A 15,267-nucleotide genomic window follows, 5' to 3' on the forward strand; every position below is an offset into this window, starting at 1 on the left:
AAAAGATCAGGCAAGAAGGTAAATTAAAGAAAAAAATCTGGATATTTTCTTTTATACTTCCTTATTGTCCAGGGCTAGAATACTCATCAGAACAGTTCTGTATTGGGTGGTGGGCACAGCGAGACTAAAACGGAAGATTTTACTTGCTCTGCAGTAGCGCAGTTGAGAAAGAAGAGGCTTCAGCTGAATTGTTCAGAACTTTTTAATGTCTGTTGAACCAGTGGGAGAGAAGACCTTCAAAGGTTCAGATTCCTTTCCTTTTATTGGAGGTGTGAGTCTTGGACAATAAATTTTAGAGAACCAAAGAACTTGAGAGAATTGCTATACCCAGGCTTAGCCTTGTTTGTAAGTTATATGTCCGTAAACAGACTCCTACACTGAAATGTGGTGGGGGGAGCAGCATGCACACTTTGCCTTCAGAGTGTTAAAAGGTTGTTTGTAATGGTGTAAGCTTACTCTGTTGTTGTGGCTGTGCATTTACATGGAGAGAAAAGAAAGGAAATAAATAATCTTTAGTTCAAGTAGTTGTCATGCTTTTGCAGCAATTTGTGATGAGTAGAAATACTTCCATTTAAAAAAAGCTCTGTGAAGCTTGTGTTAGGGTTTGAATATTATTTTCTGTTTTATTAACATGCAAATTTTGATAGCAAAATAACTTGAAATTAGCTTATTTTGCTTTGTTCAAACTAAATGAATCACAGAGTAAGGAAGATCTCTAATAAGCTGTGTCTTTAAAAGGGAATGAAAATTGAGAGGTATAGGGTTTAAACAAAAGTATTGTTTAAAGCTTACACTTAGCAACTTTACTTCAAATTAGCACTACTCTTGACTAGAGATAATGGGGAAGATCTGTTATCACAACTTTTTTGTTTAAAAGAAAATGTGTTCTGTGGCAGAAGGAAAAACTTTCCATGGAGTGGTTTGTTTTCAAGGCCTGCTTAGTTTGAGAAGAACCCTGAACATTTCTCTTTATGAAGGATGCAATAAACTTGAGACACTGAATAAAATATAACCTATTTTTTCTACTGTCATAACAACATTATAGTGTACTTTAATTCTGATGGCTTAAAACCTTCTTTTACCCCATTTATAAATACTATACTAAAAATTATGGTGACAAGGTGAGGGTGGGTTGTCAAACAAGTGTGTAGCTGAGGGGTGGAGTTAAGGTTCCCACATGTAGTTTGTGGTGTGCTGTACTTATGGTAATAATAATCTGTGAGGCATTAGGTAAAAGATCATAGAGCATGTGCCACTTCGATATGCATACATCATAACTTTAGACTTTCCTGAGAACTATGAATATGCATATATCCATGTTCTCTTAACATTTATTCTGTTCATGGGTTTCTCTATGCAAATCAATAGACTGAATTTCTAAACTGATCTTCAGGTAGCATCAAGAAATTTCAACTTCTATCTCCCTTCTAACTTTGAGAGCATCAAGAAATTTCAACTTCTATCTCCCTTCTAACTTTGAGAATTCATGGCTTGAAGCTTCCTTATTGTTTTTTGCCCTGTTTATAACTTTCCTACTCTACTCACAAGCTTCAAGTATTCCTAGCTATTTGAGTTTATATTGCCTTTTATTTTAATTGTCTTCTGACAATCTCTGGAATACCCAGTGTCCCAGAAACTGCTTCCTGTAAAAAAATGTAGGCTATCTACAGAGCATGGGAAGTATAGAAGCTGAAAATTCAGAACTATTTTTCCTTGTTGCTAGGTTCTGGTGAGATATGTTCAGCTGTCAGGGTTTTTTTTTCCTAATTTTTAGCATTATTTTAAAGTTTGTTTTTTCCTGTAACATTTTGGTCAGCTCCATTTAAATTGGGTGTATTTATTTATGTGGTAAATCCATAAGATGGCCAAAAGCATACAATCTTTTAGTAAATTAAGTTTTTAGGTTGTAGGTGTTTTAGCTATTTTACTATTCTACTGACCAGCCTTTTCCGTATTGTAGTGATGTCACCATTTTTATGTGTTTCTTCATGCTAGGACATTAAGAAAAAGCAAAGCTGTTTTTATTTATTCTGGTAGTTCAGACAAATAGCAAATGTATCTCACCAGCAGTAATGAAACCTGTCTTAAATATCTAAGACAGCTTTCTGGGCTAGGGAAGTATTTTTATTTTGTACACTTGAAGAGACCTCCCTGAAGTTGGATCTCTTCAATACCAGTGGGACTGTCTTTCCTTTGCCAGCTGAATACTGGTTAGACAAGTTAAACAACGTGCTCTTAAAATTGGGTGGGGACAGTCTCTGATCTCATGTCCTTGTCATCTTAAAGTTCTGCTGTGCTTTTTTTCTCCACCCTTGGTGGAGAAAGGATCAGGTTAGGGAGCGCTTCAATAAGATACACGTAAATCCATGGGGCTTGACAGGATGCTGCCATGAGTACCGAGGGAGCCAGCTGATGTCATTGCAAGGCCATTCCTTATTATCTTTGAGAGGTCTCATGGTCATTGGGAGAGGCTCTTGAGTACTAGAAGAGAGCAAATGTCAATCCTGTCATCAGGAAGGGTAAGAAGGAGGATCCAGGGAACTACAGGCTGGTCAGCCTCACTTCAGTCCTTGGGAAGGTGGAACAGCAACTAATCCTGGAAACTGTTTCCAAACAGGTGAAGGACGGGAAGGTGAGTGGGAGCAGTCAGAATGGCTTTATGAAGGGGAAATCAGGCTTAACCAAGCTAATAGCCCTCTACAATGAGGTGACTGGCTTGATAGGTGAACGGAGAGCAATGGATGGTGGTTATCTTGACTTGAGTGAGGCTTTTGACATTGTCTTCCATTACATCCTCATAGAGAAGCTGGCAAAGTACGTGTAGAGAAGTGCATGATGTGGTGGATCAAAAGCTGGCTGAATGGCCAGGCCCGGCTCATCAGGGTTGTGATCAGTGGCACAAAGCCCATTTGGAGGAAGCCGTTATTGTTTTACCCCAGGGTTCAATACTGGAGCCCATACTATTGAACATCTTCATTAAAGCCCTGGACAATGGGGCAGAGTTGACCCTCAGCAACTTTGCAGATGATACAAAATGGGGAGGAGTGACTGATACAGTAGATATTTGTGCTGCCATTCAGAGGAACCTGGACAGGATGGAGAACTGGACAGAGGATCCTCATGAAGTTCAGCAAAGGGAAAATGCGAAGTCCTGCCTCTGGGGAGTAGTAGCTGTGTATGCTAGTACATGCTGGGGACTGACTAGCTGGTAAGCAGCTCTGCAGAGGAGCACCTGGGGGTTCTGTTGGGCAACAGGCCAACCATGAGCCAGGAAGGCATCCTCGTAACAAATAAGGCCAACATCTCCCTGGGCTGCTTTAGGAAGAGAGGTGCCAGCAGGTCAGGGGGAGTTGACCTTTCTCTTCTACTCAGCCCTAGTGAGGCCACATGTGGAGCGCTGTGTCCTGTTACAGGCTCCCTGGTACAGGAAAGGTATGGACTTAATGGAGCAAGTTCAGCAAACGACCACAAAGACGATTAAGAGACGGGAGCATCTTTCCTATGGGGAGAGGCTGATATTCTTTTTGATCTTCTAAGGAAGTACAAGTTGGTCCTCAGTCTTTCAGAACACTCTCTGGATGTTACATTTTAATTTTTCAGAAGATACTTTCCAGATTTAAAATTAGTAAGCCGTCGAAGTCCTATTTTTCTCATGTAAAATTCTGTGAAGGTGAAAATGATGAGGGAGACTTTATCTTTGTTAATGCTATTGATGGGACTACAGACTGTTGGGACAACAGTGGACAGTACGCCTTCAGAAGGGTGTTACCAAGGTAGCAATGCTTCATTACAAGGTGATGCTTAAAGTTCATAACCCTGTCTGTGATAAATTGAAGAGTTGTCTTGTTGAGACATTCCTCCTATAATCTGCAATGGGTGTGGGCCTGGGAAAATAAAAGGTAGGATTACATGTTTTTACACTTGATTCTTATGAGTTGCAAAATTCTTACAGTGTTTATAGTTAAATATATTAAAAATGCGATACCAAATGCATTTCCTCTAGTTAGAGCTACTTAAACCAAATAATGAAAACCGTCTCAAAAAATCACAGCAGTTAACTATGAATGCATATTACCTTATATGCTGTAGTCCTTTCAGGATTCTGTACTTTAATAATCAGGCTCATTGTTTCTTATTTCACCTCTTCATAGAAAACAAAACATGGAACTAAAATTCAGAATGCTTTAATTACCTCTGCTTGCTCAGCTCTCTGCCCTGGCAATATCCCAGAAGATCATTTCTTCCCTCCACCACCATCTGTGGGCTCTCATGTCCACTTACGCAGCCAGTGCAGAGATTCCCTTGAGACGAATTCTCATGGGAGTCACTTTTCGAACTCCTGAACAGTATTATGCACTTCCAGAGATGTTGTATGGCTATTTTTAGTGTTGTGTAAGTAGACAAATAGAGAGAGTTTCTAATGTTGGAAAGATTTGATGAATGGAAGTGATGCTAGAAGAAACTCTGGATAAAGGATCATTGTTATAAGGGAGCAGGAGTGATCACTTAAATTATTTTTTATGTAACCAGTTTATTCCAGACCTCAGTAGCCTTTGTTTTCTTGATGATATGTGTAAGGCCAGTTTCAAGACATTTGTAAAGGAAATTACTGTTCTTCCATTCTGTTAGCAGAAGCAGTGCAGGAGACATTATATGAATTTCTAGTATATGAAGGAAGTCGGGTTAGATCATAAGTGTTCCAGTGTTTGAGTTGGAGACTTGTGGGGTGGTTTGTTTTTTTTTTTTCGTTTAATTTTAAAGCCTTATTAGGTCTAGTTGTTACTAGCATTTTATAGATGCCTGGCATGGAAAAAGAAAAAGGTCTAGGTCTGTCGTCTTGCCTTATCCTTTTGCTCCTTAACTCTTGGCAGCACAACTGCTTCCTGGTGTAGTGCTGCAGCTGAGTGAGTTAATAAATGTGCTCAATTCTGTCTGTAGAGACTCTGCAGTTACCCTGACTGTGATGAGTCTGGTATGTGACTGCACTGTATTCCCATTTTTTATATGCTAAGCAGAGATACAGGCTGGACTAACAGATGCTTGTTAGGGTTTTGCACTATACTTAGCCTGTAATTCTTTCACACTTCACTAGTGGTTAGAAACTGCTCCCATGTATTGCCAGTCTACCCATTTGGTGAAATTGTTCAGGAGTGAAGGAGGGTGAAATCTGTAACTGACATAGTTGTGGTGGCAGGAGTCCCTAATTTAGGACAAATGGTATGAGAATGAGCAAGCATCTTCTTTATTTCCTCCCATTTCCCCCCATTTCCCTGTATGATTTTATTTGTATCTTTTTCTGTGATGATTTAAAGAAAAATATAGTAGTGCAGGGAAAATTGACTATACTGTTTAATATTTGATTTCTTAATTTAGTTTGGTAAGCACAAGCTAAACTAATGATACGTGGTTTAGTTCCTTTTTTTTGTTGTTTCTGCAGGGTTTTTTCTTAGCCTTTTTTCAAGAGTCTTGACTCCTGATTCATGCAGTGGCTTTCTACTTCCCTTTTCTCAGCATGTTACTTCTTTTTCTAAAAGAGGCAATATATTAGATTTTCCCAAATGCTTTTCAGATGGCACAAATAAGTTTGTTTAAAAAGTAGTGTTTCCATCTGCTTTAAAACGGCTGAAAAGTAGTTTCTATCACAAAAGGACCTCATTAACTGAACCATAAAAAACCCCAGCCCAACTTTTTTTGGATGTTGGTTAAGCATACTTGGTACAGTGTTCTTATTCCAGCTGCTAATGTGGCTCAAAGTGGATGACTGAGCTATATGTATGACAAATCTCTTCACTGTACACCATTTGGAACCAGCTGTTCATTATTCCTTGACATTCACTGCCTTATTATTGAAGATCATACTTCACAAAACTATAGAATTAAATTTTATATAATTGAATGTTGGAATAATTATTGCATTTTACCTGAAACAAAATGCTTTACAGACTTCTCTGAGATCCCCCGCAAGAAGTAAAATTTAATAACAGGTTTTTTTCTTTACTGTAAACTATTCTACTATCCAAACACAGCAAAACATAAATTTTATCTAAATTTACGGGCTATGAAAGACTTTCTTTTCTGAAATCTCTACGCAGTACTTGAATCAGACACCAGAGGCTATTGCTGAGATGAGACTGAATATTTTGACCGGTCTGATTAAAGAAATTTAAATGCATTTGAGTGCTAATAGTATGAGGATAGCAGTATTTCAGTATCTTTTTCTTACCTTTCTATAATTTTGCAGCTCTGCTTCAGTAATAGACAACCTGAGCCAAGTTAGCTTTTATGACACTTTGGTTAAAGAATAGCAGATACATTTTAGTTTACGCTGCTAGGGAATGGTGATTTAAACATTCAGTGATAAATTTGGGGCATACTCTTTTGTTATCAAGAGAATTTCTGAAAGCAGTGGAATTGTGTTTGGATATGTGGTATTTACCTCAATAAGCTTACTCCTGATAGCTGTATTAATGCTGGGAGTACAACAGTTGTTTTATCAGCGTTAATGAACAGCAGTTGATCTGTTGTATGGTATGTACATAAGGGAAGGCTTGCTCGCAGACAAATGGGTTCTTAATGTCTGTCAGTATAATTAAAGCAGTTTCTTCTAAATGCAGGTATGGGTGCATACTACTGACTTTCATTCTATTCAGATACTTTAAATGGTTATTTTTTTGTGTTTGTGTGTTTTTTGTTTTTGTTTTTTTTTTTAATTTAAAAGGAGTCCTATGTTTCTGAAAGGCAGAAGTGTTCTTCTAACGTAAATTGCTGATCAACGTTACCTATTTGCCTTAGTGGCTCCTCAGTCTTTGTAAGGGCAGCTCTTGCTTGATGTCAAGCTGGAAGGATGTATCAAGTAGATTTCTAAAGAAGTCTCTTCAGTATTTGTATTAATACCTTCAAGCATGAAATACAGTGTATGCTTATTAAATTTGTAGATAATATGAATGTGAATAGAGGTTGCAAGTGTTTTGGGGGACACAGAATGCAGAAATGTCTCTGACTGGTGGGGATAGCTTAGGTAATGGACCTGATAGCAGGAAAAAAGACTTAGGTCAGACCTGGTAGAAGGCACCCATCTAGTGATGGGATGTGTTGAAGAATACCGTGGTAGCCTCGGTTGTTGGTCTAACTTAAGTTGGAAAGCAAGCAAGCAACAAACTGGTGTTTGGCAACCAAGCGATCATGAAGGGTTTAAGCTTAGTAAATCCTGCTTGTGGCAGCAGAGTGGTCTTGCTGACATCCCATTCTCACTTTTTGTGGTCTGTTTTCAATTTACCAAAAATATGTTCCTGAGAATGAAGAGTATCCTAGAGCTATTGAATATTTGCCAGATCATCAAAACAGAGCTCATACTTGTAATGAAAATGTTTTTACATTAAAATACATTCTAGGACAAACTTGTTGGCACCATCAGAAAGCTAGCATCTGTAAGACTATTTATGAAGCCACATAAAACATGGAATTGGCAACTTAAAGCTGGGTAGGCTATGTACTCTAAAATATAGTTTTAAAAAAATGTTATATTTGTCCTTTCCTGATCTGCTGTTTGTTTTCCAGTTTAATTATGGCTACAGTGTTTGCGCCGATTAGAAGTTAGTAAGGTTTAATAATGAAAATACTCAATTTTCCTGTGTCTAATTGCTAGACCAATAATACATACAGTCAGATGAGAGAAAGTGTTTTCTTGACTTTGGTGGTGTGGAGGTCAGAGTATCCTCAATAGTTGCTGTTCTTGGTAGTCTTTAACTGTAAACCTGTGAAATTGGTCAGATAGTATTCTAAAAATACATCTGTGCTTTTGTTAACTGCTGTTCTTTTATCAAAACTAGCTGGAAGAATTAGGCCTAAGAGAATTTTTCTTTTATGAGCTTATTGAAATTTACAGATATTCTGTTGCTAGCTTTGCACTCTGAGTATTTGTAGTTTTGGCCCAGGCCTCTGTCTTTACCACTTCACTATACTGCTTTGTAGGAAAGGGATTGAGTCATCTGACAGAGCAGCACTGTCAAAAACTGTTTTAGAGCTTTTAGTTGAAGAATTGAGAACATGAGGAAGACTTGAATCTGCTTCTAGAATAATTCTTGCAGGAAGAAACATACACCCGTATCAGCGAGCTGTGGACAAAGGTCTGTTAAAAACACCTTTCCAATCCCCTGATTCTTGGTGATCACCAAATCTCACCTGAGCCCTTGATTTAGATGCAAAAGGTAAGAGGTAGGGATGTTAGTGAGTTAAAAATAAATTCTTTTCATGGCAGTTGGGTAAGTAGTAGTGTTAGGAAGCTTGACTAGTTTTCTAAAAACAGTAAGATTGATTTATTAAGAAATCACATTGTTAGTGCCTTTGTTGTCCCATACCTAATAGCTGATTCACCAATAACTTGGTAATACTTCTTGGACCCTTTGTTATGTTCTTAAACCCAATCTCTCCCTTTGTTTTTCTCAGACTCTAAGTGCCTTGGTCTGAAGATTTTGTTGTTATTGTTGTGCTGATCATCCAGTGTTGATACTTGTCTTGATCCTTTCTAAAGATTTCATGGTTCTCCTGCTTGGAGATGAGAACTGTATCTGAGGGAGGAGGAAAAAAAAAAATTTCTCGCTGCTGTCTGCTCATATTTAATTTGCTGTTTCTTAATTTAGCATCTCTTGTATTTGTTCATCTGTAAACACATACCCTTTTCTGTTTCTATACCATTGCTGAACATGATTAATCAGGAAAAGTGACCTTGGTTCCTGTTAGAAAGAGAAGCCATTTTTGTGACGGTTCCGTGACTCTAGAACTTCTTTTATTTGTTTTTTACTAGTCTGACATAATTGGATTCTTTAGAAAATTTCTCTGGAATTTTTGTTGAGGTTAATATAGAACATAGTGTTGGATGACTTCTGCAGAGCAATTTATAACAAGTTATTTGGGTGAGACATACTTTTAGTCTTGTCTCTAACGACAGTAGGTTTCACGTATTTTACTTTACAGTTTAACTCTGGTATCAGAGGTACCTACAAACCTAGGTATGAGCTCACAGCATAAAAAAGAACTGGCAGCTCCACTCAGTGCAGTTTAACGCTTACAAATGTGTTAGACTTCCTTTTAGAAGCTGGAACATTCTCGTTTGTCACTGGAAATCTGCAGTAGACTGGTTCAGGCCAGAGTACAACAATAATTATCAGTTATCAAGTTCAGGTTCCACAGCTGTTACTAATACTTACGTTACAGCAGCCTTAGATTAAAGTGAACTACATCTAGGCTCACTGACTAACAGATCTGTACTCTGTTGTGCAGAGATGTGGAATACATGTTTATTTGGGTCTCCCTATGAAATGCATATGGGTGCTTATGATGTTTTCACTAGCTGAATTTCTGATAGTGTGTATATTGTACTTAAAATATTTTTGATTCATTGACAATTTTGCATTGTCTAGCTGCACAGCATGATTCAGATACCCTTGTAATTCAGGCAGTGTTTCATCCATTTCTTTTCTTTCTGTACTATAGTTCAGCTTCAGGTAATATAGTTCACATTATCTTGCATTCTCTTGCTTACTGAGAGATGTTTTCTTACCTGTGGGGAGAGCGTGGAGTAGAAAAACTATTCCTGGGTTTTAATCTTAAGCCATTACTTTCTCCTGTGCATTTTCAAACCAGACAATTTTACTGGATTTTGACACTGTTTCTGGACATGTAGACTCTGTTTCCATTGAATCTAAAGATAATATGGGGTTTGTGGTGGCCCTGAGCATCTATTTTTTTCATAAAGAACCTTGTTATGGCCTCTGAGACTAACTTTTAGGGACTAATTAAAAAAATCCATTTCTTCTAGGAAGCTAATTAAATAGTCCTGAAATCCATGCTAGATAGTACCAGAAAGTATTTCAACAAGCTAATTTTGCCACAACTTTCTGGATGAGACTTTACACAAGATGCTTCATCCCATCTATAAGAGGAAATAAAGGAAGGAATGTTACAGTTGTATTTTCATGATACCTACGATATATTTGATTAGTGTGACACTTGTGTAATGAAAGCACAAATGTGATGTTATAAACAAGATGAGGATTCTAACCCAGATCAGTGTGAGAAAATAATACCAGAAAATGGAAGGGAAATAATGATCAAAACACCACAAGTGTAATCCTCTTGTAACGTAAGCATCTGAAAAGTACTCACTTCTTGTTTTTCCAATTACAGGGACTTGCCATGAGGTGCTGAAGCCTTGTTTCATTGATTCGGAGAGACTGGACCTAAATGGCGCAGCATGACTTTGCTCCAGCCTGGCTTAATTTTCCTACTCCACCATCATCAACAAAGGTATGTTCTTTGTTGTTCTTTTGAACAGGCACTCTCATAAGAGAAGTCTAAATGTCATAACCTCAATCATAGTAAAAATGCAAATTTCTTCATGAACAGGGTGACAACAGATGATATCTAACAAGTCTTGTTGTGATTTAAGTAGTTGTACTGGGTTGTCAGGCTCATACCTCCAGTAGAGTTTTTTGCTCGAACAGCTGAGTTCATGGAAAGAAGCATGTGCCTGGCCACATTATCAGAGCTGTTGTTGGATTAAGATTGCCTTCATCAAGGGTTTAAAATCAATTGTTGTATTTTGTGCTAGAAGTACCAAGACAGAGGCATGTGCTTGATGTTCTTGCTTCTGATTTTGCTCTGTGCCCTATAAGTTTTATGGAAGTGTTATTCTATCATCCAAGTGATTAAAAAAATGCTTTTGAAATAGGCTTTTTGAAATGGCTCTTCAGTTGCTGGTGGGATGCTTGTTACTGCTGGTGGAGTGTGGCATTTTCAAATAGTTGTGCATCTTCAGTCTGAATGTTTCATCTGGACTGCTTTATACAATGGGACAGTTAGCTTGGAAACAGGAAATAGCAATCTCTAAATCGTTAGGATTTGTGAATATTCTAGGAAGTTATGAGTATGTCCCATAAGTGTTTCTTGTTTTTTCTGGCCTATCATTCCTCTCTCTCTTAATTTGTGTGAATGCAGCCGCAGAGGCAGCACTGGATATTCAGACTCCTGTCATCTATTTCCCTATTTGTAGACCTGTCTACTTTATTATAATCTTTTGAATGCAATATCCATATCTGCAGCTATGAGAGTGGCATTGCCTTACTTTAATGTATTTATGTTTGTTTGTTTATTTATTTATTTATTTCAAAGTTTCTTGCTGTCTTTCACATCCATGGAAAATGTTTAGCCTTTATAAACTTATGGAAATAGGCTTGTGCTGTTGTTAAATGCACAGTTAGTCATCAGTATTAGTTGTGTTCCATTGCTTTGCTTATATATGTCTACACATACATGCATGCATTTTTTTAGTTAGGTTGTTGAATGTCTTTATTCGTATTGCCCTATTTATCTGTCTTCTATGCTGTCCTAGCTAGCTTCTTTGTTCAGTACAGTCTATCAGCAACTCTCAGTTGCTGTTCTGGGAACATCAGGCCTATCTGTTCCAGGGTGGTTCCCGTGATCTGCTTGTTTTCATTCTACTTGATTTCTGATAAATTCAACTCTTTGGATCTGCTTTTTCAAGTTTAATACATTTTCAATTGCAAAAGTAATCAGAGCTTGGTTTAATATGGTGTCACAATTACAAAACAATCTTCACCATGTATTTCAAGAACCTGCTGGAAGAGCTTTGCCTGCATGCTTAAAGTGTCAATATAGCAGGATAAAAGTAGGTTCCAGAACTACTCTGGTACCACTCGAATATATCTGAGGTATGGGTTGTATTTGTCACCTCATTCCTGAGTTGTGCGAAATTTCATTGCAAGCACATGCTGTGGATCCTCTTCCCTTCCATGATTCTTTGCCTCAAGGAGCTTAGATAGACTTTCTTTCATCTCTTCCAAAAACTCTGTAGTTATATGCTTTCGCCATTGTGGTCTTTGTGCTTCATTGTTTGAAATGCAGCTTATTTCCTTGCATTACCTCCTCCTTCAATGATCAGTGTTCTGTGATATACAGCACATTTTGATATGAAACACTTGCAAAGTCTTTTTCGTCCTACCCCATGTGTAGTAATTCTTAGTTTACAGAATAAGGCTTGTCCTGTCATTCCTCTACAAGACAGGTCTCAAATGTTGTGGCCCCCTGTCTCCTCCATTTCCTAGAATAGATTTTTATTTCTGCTTCCTATATATCAACAAAACAGCTGAAGAGCAGAGCAGAAGGAGGAATGAAGCGGAAGGATGGGGTGAGGAAGGCAAGGCATCTCATGTTTCAGGCAGAATGGAGCTAGGGTGAGGCTATGGTATCAACAGCATTTAGACTTGAGAAAGAGAAACTGAATTCTGCCCAGTCAGTTTTTATTTCCCTGAAGAGATGCTTTTAGGAGTTGCATCTTTAGGAGCTGGGTTTTCCCCCTTGATTCTGGGTAGCCAAGGCTTTTCCTGACATACATAAAGGCTAGCATTAGAAAAACCTGATGCCAGGAAGCTGGGATTGTGAAGAAGCTTTCTTAATGTGACTGATACAGATTACAGCTTGATTGAAATCCATCTCACCTATTGCTGATTATTTCCTCTTAAGGATAAGCTTTTATATCATCTTCCTGTCACTTACATAGCAAAGTCCACCTAAATAGCTGGGTATCCACGGCTCAGTAGCGTTTGTTCAGGTTTGGAGCTGCTGTATTAGCATCAGTGCAGTATTGCAGTTGGCCAGATGGAAATGGGAGGTGTTGTGAATAGTGAAGCCATCTTGGGATGTGGACGAAACTATTCAGAAAGGATTGCTGTAAAACATGTATAGGGAGATTACAGACAGACTGTAAACTCATTTTTTGCAAGCTTACTTTTACTTTGTTTTAAGCAGTAAGACTACTTCTTATACTTCAAAAATCTGTGTTGCTTTCTTTCTTGGCTGACTGAACCTAGTCAGATAATTTCTCAACTTCCAGAAATTGCCGATAGATGTCCTGTTGATTACAAAGTTTACTGCCATCTCTGCCACAAGAGGCTTGATAGAGTGATATCTCCATCATGTGGGGAAAATGCAAACTGCATGATCTTTGCACACAGTGTAGAGACTTTAGATTCATTATATCATGTACAACTCAAACACTATATATAAAATACTGTCAGTTATACTTTGTGAAAATGTGATTGTTCTTCAAAGTTCATACAAAAAGATTAAAGTTAAACCTCAAAGGCAGTATTAGAAGGTTGTCATATGTAAATGAACACATGAAGCTATCTTCTAAAATTTCATCTATGATCAACAGATCTGGAGCTTTCTGAAATTTTTGGCAGCTTATTCAAAATTTGTTTATAACAATTTATTTTTTACTTAAATATTGAGATTCATTATGATAATTTTTGACCTACTTAGATTTTTTTGATAGTTTCTTGTGGTTTTCTGTTTTTTTTTCTCTATCTCCAAGTTTGTCAAGGAAGTAATTAATTTCCCAGGTCTCAAATTGAGAGGGCAGTCCCTTTTCATTTGACTTCTGTATGGTTTGGAAATACTTGCTTTGTATTTTAAACATCTCTGTTGCTTACTTGAGTTTGAATTTTAAGCAGTGAATTTTGAACAGCACCTTGAGTTCTGCTGGGGCACTGTCAGTATAACTTGGGTGTCATTTTTTTTGTGTGATTGTCTCTTGCGGGGGAGGTAAGAAGAAGGAAATTTTCTTCAACGTGTTTTCCAAAGTAGTTAAACGTATTACTGTGATCCTGCACCCCCCTTCCCCCCCGTTGATTAGTGGGGTACTTTAAATATTAATATAGCTCAATTAGACATTAGTGCATAATAACTGTTGAAATAAACTTGGTGGTTTCACTTTCAGACATACACCATTACTGCTGTACTTTTTTCCCTGTATGTTACTCAATCTGGAGAGGGAGTGCGCTTCAGGCAGCGAAGGTGATACTTTGGGTGCAGTAAAGTTGATACTCCCTGGAATCATTAAGCTTCGTTTGCTGACGCAGTACATTTCTACAGGGCTGTGCATTTATGCATTTTAGCTCTCACGGCCTTGGGACGTGTTGGATCTTTTGTACGCGTGCAGTACAATGGACATGTATGTGCACAGCAAGTCTGCTGGGAGAGAAGGGGGCTTTGCTTCCTCTGCATCAAAGGCTGGCTGTGTGGCAGGAGGTGCTGGGTAACACAGCCCTCTGCTGTCGGTCACTGGGAGATGTGTAGTGTGAACAGTAAGGCTAAGCACTGCTTTTGCAGAATGAAAATTTATTCTTGAATTTTTAACAAGTAACAGCAAAAGAAATGTTATAGTGTTAAAATAGTAAAGCCAGTTAGAAGTAATAGGGAAAACAGCTGCTGTAAAACATGATTTTTTTTTTTTTCTTTAATCACCTTAGGTATGAGTTCTAGTCAGGATATATTTTGATTTGAGTGCTATTCTCAATAAAAGGTTTTAGTTTATAAAGTACTTCATATTAAAGATTTATTTCTTTAAAATTTCTAAAATGCCTACTTAAAAGCTCATAATTTGAAGTATATTTGTGAATCTGTGCACTTTTGACTCTAGGTTTTATTTGTAGTCCATAACTAGTTGCATTTGCCTTATTAAGTTATAATGATAAGACTAATAAATTGGGCCTTTTTTGGGTACAGCTGCCACTGGTGGAAGTGACTCCTTGCTTTCTATGGAATGCACATGTGTAGTTTCTGACCAACCAAATTAAGATCTCACACTTCTTTTCTGCCTTCCAAACTGTGATTTCCTGTCCTTTCTTACCCTTTTTTATTTTTCCTCTGCTGCAACACATGTCACTTGTGCTCTGTTCTGCTGCCAAAACAAAATAGACACTTGGGTTTTTTACTTTGTGTCACAGGCATGGTCCCCAGCGCTGTTTCAGTGTCCTGGAGCAGAAGATACAGCTTCCATTTTGCTAGCATGGGAGATGGTGACATTCAAAGTCCTTTTAAAAATGAATTGTATATACCATGAGTAATGTGCATGTTACAGTTCTGATAACTCAGTTTTGTTATTAATCAGATATCTCAGGTCTACCACTTGTGCTCCTTTACAGTCATCATTGAACTTTGAGAAACATTCTGAAAATTTTTCGTGGACAGAGAATCGTTGTGAAGCAAATCGCAGAAGACACAACTCTTCAGATGGGTTTGATTCTAACGTTGGACGGTCTAATGGAGGTATAATTTAGCTTTCATAGAACATTTTGAATATGTTTCCATCATTGCTTTGTAGCACTCTAGTTAGAAAAAAAAGTTTGATAATAGTGCTCCTATGCTAAATTCTTATTCTGTAGTAAAATAGAGGTAAAGGAAGGA

The 15,267-nt window shown here is 37.8% G+C and overlaps 1 protein-coding gene across 9 annotated transcripts in view; it reads left to right on the forward strand.

Annotated features, from left to right (window-relative positions):
• GPBP1 (GC-rich promoter binding protein 1) overlaps positions 1-15,267 on the forward strand; it is a 35,961-nt gene that overhangs the window by 5,918 nt on the left and 14,776 nt on the right. For 6 of the 9 annotated variants that reach the window (XR_015705231.1, XM_087759717.1, XM_087759716.1 and 3 more), the window contains 2 exons: positions 10,186-10,305; positions 14,972-15,129. Coding sequence is in view for 8 of the 9 variants with exons in the window: in XM_087759717.1 (XP_087615843.1) it covers positions 10,253-10,305; positions 14,972-15,129 (211 nt within the window). In the remaining variant the exon portion in view is untranslated. The remainder of the gene's footprint in view (positions 1-10,185; positions 10,306-14,971; positions 15,130-15,267) is intronic. The other 3 variants (XM_087759724.1, XM_087759719.1, XM_087759720.1) reach the window with 1 other exon arrangement.

This window comes from Nipponia nippon, unplaced genomic scaffold (genome assembly GCF_047370975.1).
Source record: "Nipponia nippon isolate SJK-2023a ecotype South Korea unplaced genomic scaffold, ASM4737097v1 scaffold_20, whole genome shotgun sequence".
In the NCBI taxonomy this organism is placed as follows: domain Eukaryota; kingdom Metazoa; phylum Chordata; class Aves; order Pelecaniformes; family Threskiornithidae; genus Nipponia; species Nipponia nippon.